This window comes from Etheostoma spectabile, chromosome 8 (assembly GCF_008692095.1).
Source record: "Etheostoma spectabile isolate EspeVRDwgs_2016 chromosome 8, UIUC_Espe_1.0, whole genome shotgun sequence".
Taxonomy (NCBI): Eukaryota; Metazoa; Chordata; class Actinopteri; order Perciformes; family Percidae; genus Etheostoma; species Etheostoma spectabile.
In genome coordinates this window covers 12847004-12864762 of record NC_045740.1, presented here as the reverse complement: position 1 = coordinate 12864762, position 17759 = coordinate 12847004, and the positions used below count along the sequence as shown (strand labels likewise).

The following is a 17759-nucleotide window of genomic DNA, read 5'->3' as shown; positions in this document are numbered from 1 at the left end:
CACACACACACACACAGGCACGCACACACGCACACACACACACACACACACACACACGCACAGTCAGCCGCCTAACCACTTAGTACATCACCCTGGATTCAGTCCATTACACTGAGTCCATCTTGTGTTTCATTAATATGGATGAGCCCTTGATGCAGCATGAACACTGTAAAGGCCAGTCCACAATGAAAACTATTTCTCAGAAGTCCTATACTGTAATATGCAAGAGACCTTCATACTCACAACTAGCTGTGACAGAGTTGAAACAATGTTGATAAACTGAGTCCTCTGCCTCCTCTCACCTTATTTCTCTTGTCTAGCTTCCTTGGTGGTCTGTGTGTTGTCAGCTCACAGACTTTTTTGGATTGTGAAAATCACTCTCGGGGGAAATTCTGTAGATTATATACCATGTCTCTCACTGATACCCATTCATTGGTAGTGAAGTCTGTAGTTGGAACTGTTTTTCTTAGCTCAGTCTGAGTTATGCGTGTTTTACTCCACATTATTTTTCTCTTCTTTTTTTTTTACCATTTGCATTTAATGCAGATCAGATCATGTATGCTAGACTTAAATAGTATGATTAATACATCTGTATGCAACAATATCAGTGAACTTAAGACACATGAATCACTTCAGCAAACACATCTGAATATACACTGGCTGCTTATAATGGTTGGCCATTCATCTGTTTAATGGACTGTATTTTTTTTAATGGGATTCACCAAACACCTTTTATTCCACAAGCCTTGGTTCAATTAATACTTGGGCATCTCTCTCATCAAGAAAAAAATGTCATCCTGGAGCTCCTCCATTTACTATGAACAAAGATGCTGATTTTTTGTAGACGTGGAGGGTTTATTTTACTATTAGAGCCAGAAGAAATTCACTTTATAGTGGGCTTCATCACTGATTTTCAACCGTTAAAAGAGAGATAAAACAGAATGTCTCAATGTTGCCTGTTACCCATTTAAGCTTCGATCTGGGATCTTTATAGGATCAGCCCATTTCACTTGTCTTCATGTAAGGGACTAGTATAATACCCATTGCTTTATTTACAGGGCTCACATGCATTTCTATGTCCCTCTCATTTTTGGGTCTGTCTTAATAATAAAAAGGTCTTCACTGTCTTTTAATGAGAATGTTTTCTCAATTAGAGTTTAATTATGCAACTAATGAGAGCTTGGAACTGGAGGCTTGGAACTGGAGTGGCATACAGTGGATTCACTTTGGCAAAATCTGCTAAAACGCTGGTATGGGGAAGTATTTGAGTTTACGCACTGATCCGATACCACGTAATAAAGCCCTAAACTAAATCTACTTTAAAGTACTTTATTTATGTTCTTTTTCCGTTATAACTGACTGTCAAACTGGATAATAAAAGAAAGTTCTTTTCAATCATTGTTTGAGAGTTTAACCTGAGCCAGACTGACAACAAAGATAGAAATCATATCACTGCCATACAGGGATAGTAGTATACAGTTTTTAAAACCTAATAAAATATATGACACACTTGTATCGGATCAGTACTCGTATTGGCCGATACGCAAGTTCAAGTATTAGAATCGGTATCGGGAAGCAAAATATGGTATCGGGAACGGTAATGTCTTTATAAACTAATTCTTTTATAAACTGTCAGTGACAAAGTTCTCAATGCTTCGGGTTACATGTAGGGACCCTCATTATGCTACTGTGGAAGAGTGGTGCAAAAGTGATGTATTTTACTTCCTCCATTTCTTGACTACTAGCGTTATGAGGTAATCAGGGGTTTGTACTAGCTTGTTTTAACCTAGAGACACATTTGATCAGCATGAAACCATATCCCAGAGAATGATCAACTAATAACGCAGATGTGTTATCAACCCCTAGGTTCATTTTTTGCCGGAATTGTCCTTTGAGTTTTTGATCATTGCAAAACAGATTAGCATAGAGAGCATGTATACCATAGCATTAAACGTGATAGCAAATGAAGGCTGCATCACTAACAGCACTGCAGTATGTGTGCTTCTTGGCCCATTTTGCTTCTATCCTAAAAAAAACCCATCTCAAATCTCATCTATAAGAATAAATGAGGCTACATTCTTCTTTAAATAACTTGGTGTTGGCAAACACTGGCTTACCATTGCCCCAACGAACAACAGCTTTCTCCCACTGCCTAGCCTCTCACTCTGCAGTCCTGTCCTATTTCATATCTACCCTGCTCTTGTCTATACCACTGCCATGGCTGTCTTATCATTCAAGCCCTCTGCCATAAAGCAGCAGAAAATCCCATATCCCATCTCCTCATGGCTTCGGCTTTCAGCCTCAGTTATTCCACTATTATGTACCAGGCTCAGCGAGCTCCTACTCCCTCTCTATAAACGTGCTCTGGGTGAGAAATGAGCTTCTCTCCTCAGTATTCTGACTTTTCTCATGGGAAAAACATTGCCTCTCTGTGGAGAAGTGAACAATGTACTTTTTTTTATACTAAGCTTTCTGTCTATGGCTTATATGCTTTACTTTTTTACAACTCAATCTCTTATTCTTTTCAGTGGTCACTGTTTTCTTTTTTGTCATCTATTCTCTCCATGTTTCACAGTATGCCCCCATTCACTGGCACCGTATGTCTCAGCGCCTCATATAATGCTGAATAGCTTGTTCCCTGTGCTAATGTTGTTCTTTAAATGTCACCAGGAATTTACATGCTTTGGATATGGATGAAATGCACCTTGTAGAGATTATCAATACTACAAAAGTAACTTCCGCATTTTTGAGTTATTTACATACTAACAGTTACATACTGTATACCATCAATTGTTCCTGGTGCCAGTCTAGTAAATGCAACAGCAGTTATTTGCCTTTTTCCAGAGAAAATCAAGTATTTCTGCCCTGTAAGTATTTTCTTCTCTGTTGACCAAAGAACAAATGAGTGAAATCTATGATGTTGCTCGGTACTCCACACACCCCCCAATTACAAGGGGATGTCATGTTCACCCCCTAACTCTGAATGCAAAAGTCACTTTTCAGCAGTGTGGAGTTTAGTGTTGTAATTTGCAGAGACATTGAGGACTTGAGAGCAAGTGACTAAAATTGGTAGCTGTAGTCGAATCGCCACTACTGGGTACTATGGGTTGGAAGGCATTCAGAATGCATTTGTGAAGTGGGCTTTTTCCAGCTAAACAAAGGATGTTTTCATTTCTGTTTAAGTCATTCCTCTTATTGTCTTCCCTATATATAAGCTCACATTAAGACACTGTCTACATACAGTGCATCCCTCACACCCTGTCTCCTGCAGTCCCGTCACTCCAGCACACACTGACACACACCAAGATTCTACCTAGTATCTAACCAGGTGGAAACAGGGGTAGAGATGAGGTTGGGGTGGTGGTACTCTTCTCTGGCTGAAATGTACTAGTTGCTAAATGCAAAGTGACATTATCACACAGTCTGTCTCCAACAAGTCCCAAATGCTTTATTTCCCTCAGAGTGAGTAGTTCTGTGGCATGTCAAGTTCACTGAGCAATAACTGATGGGGGGGTGGGGGGGCTTAGGTGTATACAATTGGAAAAGATGAAAGGATGGTATACTGTAAGTGTGGGAGTTTAAAAAAGGCTTTTGATATTCAAATATTTCTGTTTGTGTAACAGTTATATTTAACACTTGCAATTAACGCACAGACGCTTGGTGTCGTCTTGTCTTTGTTTGAACATGATTTAGGTAATTATGTATTCAAGGAGAAACTAAACTTTTATAAGAGGAATTAAGTCTTATGTTTTGTCTGCTGAGTCATGTTAAAACAATTCAAAATTGTTCAGTAAGCACACATATTTGACAGAGTTAAATTGGGTTGGGTGCAGTGAAAAAAGACCATATTGGAAAATAGATTCCTGACAATTTGCCGTCCTATTTTTCTTTGCTGTGTGACTGTCGGGGGTTGAATGAATCAGAGGTAATCACCCTCAGAGGTTGTCTTTCTCATCTGTTCTTCTATTGCATGTGATTGCATTCACCTTACTGCTAAGATCAGAGCCCATTCGCTGCATACTAAATTGATTTCTTAACTATTTCTTAATTGTAAGTCAACCACAGAGGGAAATGTTTTATGCATAAGTCTCGGCAGGCTACAGCTTTCAGTATATAAAGTTCTATCCCATCACTCGTTCCTCAGAAGTTATTTTTATACTAGTACAAGTCTGAGTCTCACTTTGTAGTCCCATGGGGCTTGTTTATTGGTTGTAGGTAGGCCTGTAACAATTTTTTTGTATTTATTACAATGATCTTTTTTACATAATTGCGGTTTCTTTGTTTATTTGCAATAAATGATAATATTAGCTACGGTTTGTAAAACTATATAATACTGTACTATTGTCAATTTTATGTTCATCTAAGAATAAATAACACAATGTTTTTATGATAATAAAGAGGTGTGGTTTACTTCATAGGCTGTGTACTTGTGTTATTACATTATTTGGGTCACATAACAGTGATATAACCAGAAAATGTATCCTGGAGTTCATTCAAAGCTTTATTTTGTTTGTAAAAGTAATAAATACATCTTAGATAATATCTTTTAAATTTGACTGAAAGAGACAATATTATTGTTATTCGCAATTATTTCTGAGACAATTAATTGTACAGCAAAATTTGGAATTGTTCGAGGCCTAGCAGCAGGTGTTGTGTTACATCTCGTCTGGCACTAAACCAGACAGTGTTATCAAATCAGGAACAGATGGTCATAGATCGAGGGCCAACATTGCATCTCATCTCAACAACTAACACTGCACCAGCAAGTGCAGAAAAAGACTATTCTGGAACTGGCCATCATATTTGACTATTGCTGGTTTGTGTGATGTTTGACATCTGTGTGACTGATGTGTTGTTGTTTTTTATTTTTGTCAAAGCCACAGACACCACTGGACTTTCAGCATTTTATAGGGAATATGGGATTGTGTGTGTGTGTGTGTGTGTGTGTGTGTGTGTGTGTGTGTGTGTGTGTGTGTGTGTGTGTGTGTGTGTGTGTGTGTGTGTGTGTGTGTGTGTGTGTGTGTGTGTGTGTGTGTGTGTGTGTGTGTGTGTGTGTGGGAGCGAGTGCGGGTGTGCGTTGTCTTCATACAGCTGTGAGAGTCTTTATACCTTCCTTTGACCTACCCACAAATCAGAATCTCTGACAGCACAGATGGAACGCTCACTTACACTAAAAACTGATGAAAAAAAAAAACGTTTGGTGGACAAAATAATGAAATAACCAGTTAAAGTTGTTTCCATATGAAGTAGGCTAAATTTTTACAATGTAATTAGAAAGACAAATCAGCAGATTAATTGATAATGAAAATAATTATCAGTTAGAGCCATAATTACCTCACAAGTATAAATTCCTCAATACCTCAATAATGGCACATTGGTGTGCTACATTAGACACATTAACTGCAAAATAACACACACACACACACACTTTGATATGTGGACAGGAGCAGCTGAGGATCAAACTATGTTATGTAACCACAGGCAAACAGCAACAGCGCTTGCTGAGTGAATATGTGGACGAATAAATGATTTAAAGTATTTATTTATGTTTGTTTTTAAAGTCTGTCCGGATTCTTATAGAGAGAGACAAATAATGTCCTCCTTTGTAACCTCTGTATGCTAGTAGTATTCCTTGTGGACAGGCAGGTTGCTAAAATCTAACTCCTATTCATTTTCCAAGGCTCAATATTGCTGTTATTTATTGTATTAGCTTTTTTGGTCCACTGCCTGTAAACCTCTATAAGTGATAGAATTGCATTTGCGTGCGTGCGTGCGTGCGTGCGTGCGTGTATGTGTGTTTGCTGGTCAGTGCTTGGTAATAGTTTTTTTATTGTTTGAGTGTGGTCACTTTCAAGTTTGGGTTTTGGTGGGGATGATTTGTGAAAAATGTAAGTCTGGGAGTCATTTGTTGAAAACTTTTGGAGGCAGAGACGGACAAAAGGGAGGCCAAATTACATATCTCAGAGGAGAGAGACCAAAAGGGAGTAAAGGCCCAAAGAGAAACTGCCTGAATAAAACGTAAGACAATGAGATGGGGAGAGTAGAAAGTGGGAACTTTTGAGCCAGAAGGGGAAACAATCAACAGAGAAAAACTTTGAATGAGGGAGAATAGAGTAGGAAGAAACGGATGAGAAGGAAGAACCTTAGCAAACAGAGAGCTATTGTTGCACATGAGAGGAAAGAGACAGGAGGACAGACTTGGGAGCAGCTGAGGTTAACAACAGGGATAATGAGTGCAGCATCTGCAATAAGGCATCTGTAACCTGGCCTTTCACTTTTTACAGCTACTTACTGCAGAAATTTTTTTGTGCATGGCAATGTGTACTTTCTGTCAGCAGTTACACACAGACAGTTTATCTGAGCTTGTTTAGTCCTATTCAGATCAAACACACACAGGCATATATTCTCCAAATATTGTTTATTCAGATGCTTCTAAATGGAAAAAGTGCAGGCCACAACTAGAAAGTTGACACACACACACACACACACATACACGCACACACACATGCACACGACACAAACACCTCAATTCCCTGTGTAGTCCTTGTCTTTAGAGCTGCACTGTGCATGTGTGCAGAATGTTAAAACCTAATTATTGCTGCTCTCACTCATGCTGCAGGTGACCTGTTGACACACCAGAGGGAATAAGATCCCTCTCAGAGCAAAGACATGGCACATGTAAGGACTAGCTGTACATGCGAAAAAAGAGGCTTGTTGCACACTAAAAACTCAGTTGTGGACCATCTTAACATTCATTAATTTATAGTTATGCAGTGGGAACGCATCCCAGGGCCACAAAACACAGGAGGAAGGGAGACCAAACAACACGTGCAGAAACAGACACACACACAGACAGACGCAAGACAAGGGACCAGTCACATACGCAAACAAAAGAAAAGGCTACAGCATTGACTTTAAGGACTCAGTAATGCTGTGCCAAGTGTCCAAAGTCTTCCCCAGGGCTCCACCTATACAAGCCGTAGAGAGTTCCACGTATGTGACATCTAAAAAAGAAAGGATCCATGAACGAGCAGACAAGTCATGAGGTGGCTTCCAACGGATTGCAATCATTCTCTTAACAGCTGTAAGTCCAGCAAACACAGTACGTTTTTGAGCTTTAGAGACCGGGAAGGCTGAAGGGTCATTTAGAATCAAAACATTTACAGTAACGGGTACAGTAACATTAATCAAGGTGGAAATTTTGGATGCAATATTGTTCCAGAACTTACCAACAGGAGAGCATGCCCAGAACATGTGAACATATGTACCTTGAGCTTTAATTGGGCAGAAAGTGCATAAAGGGCTGTTAATTATTTTCATATGGTGCATTTTCAGGGGGGTGAGATATGTCCTATAAATGAAATTGTAGTGAATCTGCTGATGGTCTAGATCGCGAGATACTTCTGGAATGTTAGACCATACATCATGCCAGTCAAGATCGACACTCAGTCCTGGGCAATCGCGAGTCCAGGTCCTCTCAATAGAAAGGGCAGTGCAGCCAGATATCACTAAGAACTGATACAGTCTGGATACCATACCACAGGTTTCAGGCTGATTTTTGTTCTTTGTTCTTACTGTATCAATTGCTATGACCAGCACCTGACAACATTACACTGCTGTTCAGAGGAATTCAGATTTAGGACATACATGTTGTTTTGTAAATGCTTTTGTAGGCTTTTCAGGATGTTGTCCTCCTCAAATTGAACACATTTGGTTGTCACCACTGGCAATAGACTCCCAAAGTCCCCCCAATGTTTCCCAATTCCTCTTTGGGTAGTGTGTGATGTAAGTTCTTCTCAGCTTTTTATTTCATCTGTTAACTGAGATCAGATTTAGTGAGTAAGAATTTGATAAGTGGGGAAAAACAATAAAGAGAAGTCTAAGTCTAAAAACACTCATGCTTCATATTCCAACATAATATGTAGCACAGACCAAAATAGATTGTTGACAGTAACCTTTTTTTTTAAAAATGAAAAAGCTTCACACTCTTTTTTTAGTCTTTTGGCATGTTATTCATCCACAACAACATTTTGTCTCAGGAGGCATTTGTAAGAAATGGTAATAAGTAAGATGTAGTCACTAAATAACACATTTGGATTCCACTGTTACAATTGTATTTTTTGGCAACTCTTAACTTAATATCTTTATTAATTATTTTCCAGAATTATCCGAAGATGAATTATCAGTGTACACATATCAAAACGTAAAGTTGGTCATCTGGGTGTCAGGTCTTCATTGTAACTCGCAGACAATATAAATGGAGGCTACATTATATTGTGTGGGGCCAGATGGTTTCAGAGAACAGTACCCTAGCCCATGTAATTGACCATTTTCTTAACTAAATAACTGTAGCGCCGAGGGACGCAGCATTATGCAGAGTGAATAAATAAACCAGGATATAGCTCTTATTATGATTGACTTGATGACCCCCCCCCCCCACACACACACACACACACACGCCATATATGAGTCAATCCCATATTCCCTATCAAATGCTGAAAGTCCACACTCTAATTTTAAGCTGCCAGTTTAAATTCCCTAGTTAAATATTCAGATGTGTTAAACAAATAATGGTGACGAACTTGAAGTTCTACCTCCTTCCTAGACATTTCTGAATCACAATAACCAGATTTCCCATCATTATTTTTTAAAGTAATGAAATGACACTTTAACAACAATCATGCCACAAGAAAGTGCAACTAAAAAACAAATTGTTCCACAACACTCTGCTACAAGCATATACAGGTTATGGGAATTTTATATTGCACATTTATTTAGGGTATAAATGTCTCTGCTTACACTGATTGTGTGCTTTTCATCTTCTGACCACAAATAAATCTATTTGTTCTTAATACAATTATATCTTTGATTAAGAGCAGGCGTCTCTTTATCTCAGACAGTCATCAGTCCTTAGATATAAGCTATCCATTTAAATTATCAACACTAATGCCTTGGCCTCATCAAATATGCATGACAAGCAAGTCAGTGATAAACAAAAACACGACTGAGGAGAATAACTAAGCAGCTATCAGTAAGAATGTTTCACCAATGTAGACAAATTATAGCCTGGTGGAGTTCTTTTGTATTTTTAGAAATTATGTGCAAATCAATGTGTGTGTCTAGTGTTACAAGTGGTGAGCTGTAACTCTTCATTAAATGGGTTTCACAGTTTCTGTATTTGACACTAAAGTCAGAAAAAGCTGGGGGAAATAGGAACAGACAGAAATCTGAAGGAAGAGAGAAAATGTGTACAACTGCACACTGTTTTCCAATAATGGCCTGCGTCTTAGTGCTGCTTCATATCTCTCAAATCAAATATGTTGCAGACACACTGTGGACGTACGCAAAGACTGGATCAATAACACACTGCCAATATTATAATAGATACTGTGTATATACACACTCACTATAGTACTGACAGTATGTTGTGTTCTGGAGGGTATTAAAGTAAAGTAATTCATAACATTTCTTTTGTGTTGCGTAATGTCTATTACATAATAAAAGAAACAAAAAAAGCAGTCCAATATTTGGCTGATGGCCATAAGTAGGAACGCTTATATTTCAATGAGTATAACCCCAGAATTTTCAAGTTCAAACAAAGACAATTACATAAGCAGGATAAGACAGATTGGTTGTTTCAGAGAGGTTTCACCATTCTTTCTGTATGGTGTCTGGAGTTATCATATTTTAATGATTTGCCCAGCACTCTGCCCAGCACTAAGAATACCGTACTGCATGTTTTAGGAAAGGATTTTTGGGCAGATGGGATTGTTGGTGTCCCCACGGCACAAATGTCATCCCAGATTAAATGCTGTGAGGTCTTGTCAGTAACAACATGGCACTACTCTTTGGCTTTCAGCTTAATGAGAACCCAAAATATAAGTACACTTTGCTGGCTGTTTGAGGGAGTGTCATATCTGTCCCTACTGTGAAAAGAAGGAAAAAATGAAATCAAAACAACAACTGAATTGTAGTGATGGCTAAGGGAAAAGTAAAATATGCTGTCACATTCACCACTGGGGGTTTGTGTTGGTGGAAAAGTGCATGTGACATAAATTGGATTTTTGTTGATTCTTAGAAGCGTGATCAGAAACACAAAGGCATGAAAAACTGAATTATCTTATTAGAATGCAGCCTGGGAGCTGATTGTCACAATTCCATCTAGCTCCTCTAAAGAAAGTAAACACAAAAAGGCTTTATCTTGATTTCAAAAGAAAACTGTTCCCTCTCCACCCTCTCCGCTGTCTGTCAGGCAAGAAATAATGTAGTTACAAAGAAAGTCTGTCTGGTGTAGATCTCAAAAAAGCTATTCCGCTTTTTTTTACTGTGCAAAATATCCATGTTAATACCACTTCCTCAATGTTTTCCTCTCCTCTACTTGTTATTCTTGTGAAAAATCCTTGTGCAACAGCTGCTTTATAGCTGTGCAAAACAGTCTTAAATGTGTCATGTTGTGTTTCAAGGAGGACAGAGGCCTCAAGTTAACAAAATGCATCTTTTGTTCCATCCATGGAGCAACATTTATAGAGAGAGACTTATTGGGCGGTACTTGTGGTTGTTCATGAAGTTTTGAAAGTTGCCACAGAAATATTCAGTGCTTACGTGTCACATCACCCACAGGTTTTGAATAATATTGTTTGAATTGCAGACTGTTTCCTGTGAGGATGCGTCCTGTGCGGTGTAGCAGGATAAATATCCCCCCACCCATCACAGCTCAGTTAGCAAAGTTTGATTCAAGAGTTCCTGCTTCATTGTGTCAGGCCCTGGGTAGGTCCAGGGTGTTGTCATGGTAACATCCTTCCGTACAGGATCTGACTCCTATGACCTTGTTAGATGGATGAGAAGACTGGTTCACCCGCCCCTGTCAATATCAGCCCTACAATGAATCATACTCTTATCTTTATTATTTAATGAAATGAAGATTTGGTTCACCCATACAGGGTGATACAGAATCATCACACATTATGTTTCTTAGTGGAAGTGAAGAGATGGAGTGTCAGTGTGTATTTGCATATTAAACACATAATTCAATTATTGTATGTTGCACTCAATTCATTGTGCAATGTTTACATGGCGGTTATTTGGTTGTATTGAATTGTCAAACAATATCTTAAAGGTCCTCTCTCTAAGATATCTCACACTACAGTATATGTATGGGCTATCTATTTTAATCCCTTGGCAGCCTTTACATGTCAAATAGAGCTGAATGAGCTACCTCACCCCAGCAAATCAAATATCATTTAATCAGCTTTTGCTGGCTAAGGGAAAGAGAAAAATCATATTTCTGATTGCAGCCAGCAGCATAGTCAATAGCAGATGCAGGCCTGTAATATATTGCCTGTTACTTTTAAAAAATGGTTGGTACAATCATCTCATGGGGAACAATTAACCACTACATGGAAATCCTAAAGCTTGTATTCACAAAATCAACAGAATTTATGTATTTTTCCCATATACACTGTAAAGTTAAATTTTTTTGGGTGTAACATATTTCTAACCTCACTTTCTTCCTTTCTACTCTCAAGGTTTTCAGTATTACTTATATCCAGCTGGTAATTTCACTACTTCACTTAAACACCCACTGACCACTTAGAGTAACTTATACTTACATTATAATGTATTATAACATTTATTATAATTTATTACTTACAACTAAGAGAATTATAACACACTATGATCCTTGCAAAGAAAATGTCTGTGTGTCCAAAAAATACAGTAACAAGTGTTATGATACTTGACATTTGTTGTCATTATAAAATGCATAAATGCATGCATAAAATGATGCACATTGTTCTGGCCTGATATAAAATATGGTATTTTTCACTGTGTAATTAAAAAAACAAAAGGATATGGTTTCCTGATGTAATTAAATGTGACCCCGGCAGGCCAAAAAAACAGGATGTGTCTGACGTGAACATGCTGGTGCCAATAACCTGAGACGATGCTTGTGCCTAAGTTTTAAAATACCAGTCCTTTTAAAGTTACTAAGACTAAATAGTGTGACTTTTCAAAGCTATTAAACCTATAAAAAAGAAAAACTTAAATGATAAAGTTGCCCTTTGAAACTAGTTTTTTTTCATCTCATGACTGAATATTGATCGCTGACAGCTTATTGCTTCTATGTAATGCAGTAGAAAGAGAGTGACATTTTTGTTTGGAAGTTGTTTTTTGGCAATGTACTAATCCACTTTAGATTTGAAATTAAAGAATAACCAACTTTTAGATTTGAGGTTATTTACATTCACGTCCAAGTGTAGAAATTGTGGCCATTTACAGTATAAACATGGATCCCCACTTTTGACATATCGTATTGGACAAACTAAACTCAGTACACTTGGGTGCAAATGAATTGCAGTCACTACCTGAATTTCTGGTTTTGGGGGCTTTTTTCCTTCAATCTGGTCTTTAACAAGTGAAAAGTCAGGTGACTTACAGTTAAGCACAATCCACTGTCTGGCCTAAAAACTCATTGCTTTGCCTATATACTGTACTTAGGATGATTGTCATGTTGAATTGTGCTACAATTGCAGTTACTATCTACACTACAGGAAGGAAGAGCTACTTTGCCTACATTATTCATCCAGTGTATGGAAGCACTCACAAACACTTTATCCACATGTGGTGAAATATAAAGTCTAGTTTCTTGGAGAGCAGAGAACTACAAACCAAGAATGCGCTATAGTTCTACTTTCATACCTCGCTGCAAACTGAAAAACTCTTTCTCATCCCATTTGTCAGACTTCAGTGCATGTGAACTCAGTTGAAGCGATGTAACCGATCTAGTTTATAGGATTTAGGACATTGTGGTTTTGTTCCAATGAGTAGTATCAGTACCTTTATCTCACCTAAACCTGGTTAGAAATAAAGCTCTCTTAATCCTCTTCACTTCTGCCCCTCTGCTTTTCAAGTCTTACGGGTCCAGTTGAGGGTTAGGAGGAGACAGATGACTCCCCGTAAGACACATTGGCTGCTTAGTAGAGAAAGTCTGCCACCGAATGGAGTAAATGTAGCACTGCATTTCTAATTCATTCTTTGACTGCTTATTTTCTGTTTCTTTCTTTCTGCCCCAATGTATCCTCTTTACTTAATTAAATCTGTGGCAAATAAATCAAGTGAGTGTTTTACATTAAATTAACAATTCAAACTTTGAAAGATTGGTTTAATTTACACCTTTCTTTTCTGTTCTCTTTTTCAGGTCCAGTATTCTCTGCATTTTAGCCTTGAATAGTGTTACTACAGTTAGTTCCTGTAGCCCAAAGCTTCATGGAGGGGTTTCCTGTCCACTGACCCATCAGGCTCTCTCACTGGACCAGCTGCCATGTCCGCCTGCAGCACCTTCACCGAGCACGTGTGGAAACCAGGCGAGTGCAAGAACTGCTTTAAACCTAAGAGTCTGCACTGTCTGGCTCAGAGTAGTGGAGGGAAGCCTCCTTCTGAGCAAAGGCCTCCAACAATTCAGCAACACTATCCATCCCCTGCTGGAGCCAGAGCCAACACTAACCTTACCATCAACTCCCAGAAGGCTGGCAGTGGGTCTGCTCGCTCAGGACACTTTCGTCCACCGGTTGCTAAGAAACCAACCATTGCTGTTAAGCCCACTATGATGCTGCCCTGCTCCTCTGCAGGACTGGATTCAGATGGTAACCTGCAACGACCACCATATGTAATAGAACAGGGCAAAACATCAGCCTTCACTGTCTGGAATCGCAATGGACTGAACCGTAAGAGGCCTGGTGGGCCCAGCAACAACAATGAAGGAGAGGATGGCAGTGAAGAGATTGAAGGTTATGGACAACTTAGCCCAATGACCCCTAGTGGAAATAACAACAGTGGACTGACAGATGTACTAAAGGAAATTGCTGGGTTAGGCCCTGGCCCTAGCCCCATGCCCCTTTCCAGTTCCAAGGACTTGTTTTGGGGAAGAATCAGTAGTTCATACAGACGCTCCTTGGAAAGAGGCCTTCCAGCCTCAAGCTGTCTTGCCATGGGAAGCAGCAGTTATAGTGGTGGTGGGACTGCTCAAAAACGGGTATCCCTTAGCGATAGCTCTGAGGTCATTAGCACTGAGGGTGGTCGCTTTTGCTACCCTGAGTTTTCCGATGATGATGAGGAGGATGAGGACGAATATACTGAAAGGGATGATGATGAACATGAGAGCTGGGATGAAAGTGATGAAGAGTTACTAGCCATGGAGATCCGTATGCGAGGCCAACCACGATTTTCAAATTTCCGCGCTGCCACGTTGTCTCCAGTGCCCTTTGCTGCAGGGAAAAAGTGGAATACAGTGCCACTTCGCAACCGCTCACTACAGCGTATTTGTGCAGTGGACTATGATGATAGCTATGATGAGATCTTGAATGGATATCCCTCTATGGACTCCAATGGAGTTCTTCTTCCCTATGGGCCCCATGACATGCAAGGCAGTGGTTTCTTATCAAATTCAGAGTCTACCACTTCTCCAGAATCATCGTCATCCCTTCCAGAGGATTCTCGAACAACTTCCAGCAGTGGGAGCAGTGCCCCCTGTGCTCTTCGAAATGGCTTGCGTTCTCCCTCATCTTCTAAGGCACCTTTCTCCTTCTCTTCTCCCCCCAAAAAGGAGCCCGTCCACAGAGCACTGAGTCCACTTAAGGTGACTGAAACACACAAGGCTGTCCTAGCCATTAGATTAGAGGATCAGGATGGCAAAGAAGGCAAGCCAATGCCCCAAGCCCTTCCAGGTCAACCAGTCACTATTAGTTTTAGTCCCACAGAGGAGCAGGCTAAACCATACCGTGTAGTGAATTTGGAAAAATCTCTGATCTGTAAGCCTTATACTGTAGTTGACGTGTCAGCGTCCATGACCAACAAAGATGAGCAGACTCCAGACTCTACCGCAAAACCCAAAAACCTGTCAATGCCTTCCAGCCCTACATTGTTCTGTAGCACTCATTTAGGTCAACCCCTGTCTCCAACCTCCCCTCTTTCTCCTTCTCCTGTGATGCTAATGTCACCCACATCTGTCGCCCTGTCAGGTACACCGCGAAAGAAATCAGGGAACATACGCTATCAAGAAGTGTGGACATCAAGCACAAGTCCTCGCCAAAAGATACCTAAAGTGGATCTAGGGTTCGGGAGTAATGCTGGCCCCTCCATCCCTACTCAACACTTCAGCCACAAATCCGCTCCCACTTCTCCAATTGCTGGGCTGTCTTCCTCACAAACTGTGCCTGTGAAATCTTCCAACTTATCAGAGATCAAGTTTAACAGTTTCAATAATGCAGGCATGCCTCCTTTTCCTATTATTATTCGGGATGAACCAGCATATGCCCGCAGCTCCAAGAATGCTGTTAAGGTACCTATTGTTATCAATCCAAGTGCATATGACAACCTAGCTGTATACAAGAGCTTTTTAGGACTCAGTGGTGAACTGCCACAGCCAAAGGGGGTAGGTAGTAGGGTAACCAGCCATACGTATGAAGAGATTGGATCCTCTGAGAGTGTCCAGTCCTCCTCAACAGAGAAAACTATCTCTGGTAGAGGCACATCAGAGAGAGTCTCTTTTGAAGAGACAAAATCCCCACCTGAGGCAGTACCAAAAGCACCAAATTTACAACCTAGAACCACTACAGACTCTAGCACCGTAACAAGCACTGTGAGGAGCTCAACAGTTGGGGCCCACTCTCCCACTACATTAACAAATTCCCCCGCCATTCTTGCCATTACTGCACAGCTACCTAAAACCAGCCCTACAACCAATGCTGTTACACACACTTGCAAGACAAGTGGCGATGCTACTTGCAGTAAAGATGATAATACAGATGAAGCTATGTCTTCTGGAACAGTGGTAAGCCACAGGGAGGAGGCCAGTGCTGTGCTTTTACAGATTGTGGCCTCCATCCAACCTCCCCAGTCTCCTCCAGAGTCACCCTCAGCACAAGCTATTACCCTCAGTTCTGAAGAGCTGTATGCCCTCCCACCTGATGCCATGAGGGAGACCCTTACCCGACCCAAGTCTCTCTTTACTATAACTGATGGCTGTCTTTCCAAACCCAAGAAGGACACGCCCTCCAAAGTTTTGTCTAAATCCCAGAGTGCCTCTGCTGCTGTCTCACTCTCCAGCCCTCGATCAGAGCCCAATGCCCCTTTCCCCCCTCCTAGATCCACATCTTCCCCTTACCACGCTTCTAACATCCTCCAGAGACATTTTGGCAACTGGACCAAGAGCTCTGCCTCCAGTTCTCCTGTACGACCTAGTGAGGGTGAAGCAAGTCCAGGTGGAGAGGGAAGACGTACTTCAACAGAAAGCTCCAAACCCAAACGCTGGATCTCCTTTAAGAGCTTTTTCCGTCGACGGAAAGACGAGGATGAGCAGAGGGAGAGGATGGAGAGAGAGAGGGACAAAGGCAAGCTGGTTGGGCTTGATGGCACAGTTATTCACATGCTTCCACCACCACCAATCCAACAACATCACTGGTTCACTGAGGCCAAGCCAGATGATCCGACCCAGAAGCCAACCATCATCTTTACCTACAAACCAGAAAGTGGCAACACCCCTGGTGACGGAGAAGGAGAACTACGAGTAGAAGAGTGCAGAGAAAATGCACTACTGATGCCTGAAGAGAGCAAGGAATCCACACCTCTGAGCCCAGGGCGAACAGCACCCTTACAAACCACTGGATGTGATCTCATCAGCAAGGATTTTAGGTATTTATTTTAATTACCCCTCTGACACCACTGTATTAGAATACTGAGGGGGGAATAAAAATATAAAGTTGCTTAACTAAACAACTATTGCAGTGGACTGATGATCTCAAACCACAAATTGGCATGGCTATGGTGGATACATGTAGAGTACCACTTTGTAATTTGTCAATGAGCTTAGTGAGGATCAAAAATGTAATTTCATCATTTGCTAGGTATGCACATGTGCATGGAGTAGGTATAAAACTTGTAGGATTATGGCCCTCAGACAAAATGCAGTTATGCTGCTATTGGAGTTCTGTAGTAAGATTGAGAAGTTGTTCCAACACAAAACAACACCAATTTTTAAGAGGTGATAATACTTTCAGCAACTGTAAGATAAATATTTCTTTTACATAAATGTTTTTGTTTTTTTAAATGCCCTTTGTCTTTAAGGTCTTTTGTGGAATTCCACACATGTTCTTCCTACATCACCTCTTGGTGATCAAATGAATTATTTTGCATGCAATGCCTGTATTACCATTACCCACACGCATTCCCTTCAAAGCATTCATGACGGCCAGTTTAAAATTAAGATCCTCAGTCTTTGCCATCTGCTCCTCAAAGTGCCGGGGATGCTTCTCCCGTGTTACAGATCCCTCATCACAGATTCTAGATGTTTGATCTTAATTTGATATGTCTAGTCATCCACTTGTCCCTCTAACTGCATGGGCTGTCCTTAATGTCATCTATTACCTGCACAACAGGCTCTGTGCTCAGCGGTTCTCCCTTTGGGCGGGGTGGGGGGCTCAGTGTGTTACAAGTCATCCAACAGCAGTCAGACACTTTACTCTATTTATCACTGCTTAAGATGTCATATTCTATTTAGCTCCTCAATTTTCACCAAAGCCTCGCACACACATGACACACTCCCAGTAATCATCAGCTTGGCAGGGTAGTCACTGTATTCTTGCATAATAAGTTATTCTTCTTGGACTTGCTGTTGCCCCTTGTGTTTAAGTTCTTGGGGTAAGTTTCCTGCAGCGTGAGTATTAGTGTCAGAAAAAGATAAGCCAGATGTCACGGATGCGCTGTAT

The 17759-nt window shown here is 40.5% G+C and overlaps 1 protein-coding gene across 1 annotated transcript in view; it reads left to right on the top strand.

The window, feature by feature from the left end:
- The window catches only part of peak1 (pseudopodium-enriched atypical kinase 1), a 104458-nt gene that overhangs the window by 65150 nt on the left and 21549 nt on the right, over window positions 1–17759 (top strand). Inside the window, exon 4 of the mRNA XM_032523469.1 lies at window positions 13196–16686. Coding sequence (XP_032379360.1) covers window positions 13319–16686 — 3368 coding nt within the window. The 5' untranslated portion in view covers window positions 13196–13318. The remainder of the gene's footprint in view (window positions 1–13195; window positions 16687–17759) is intronic.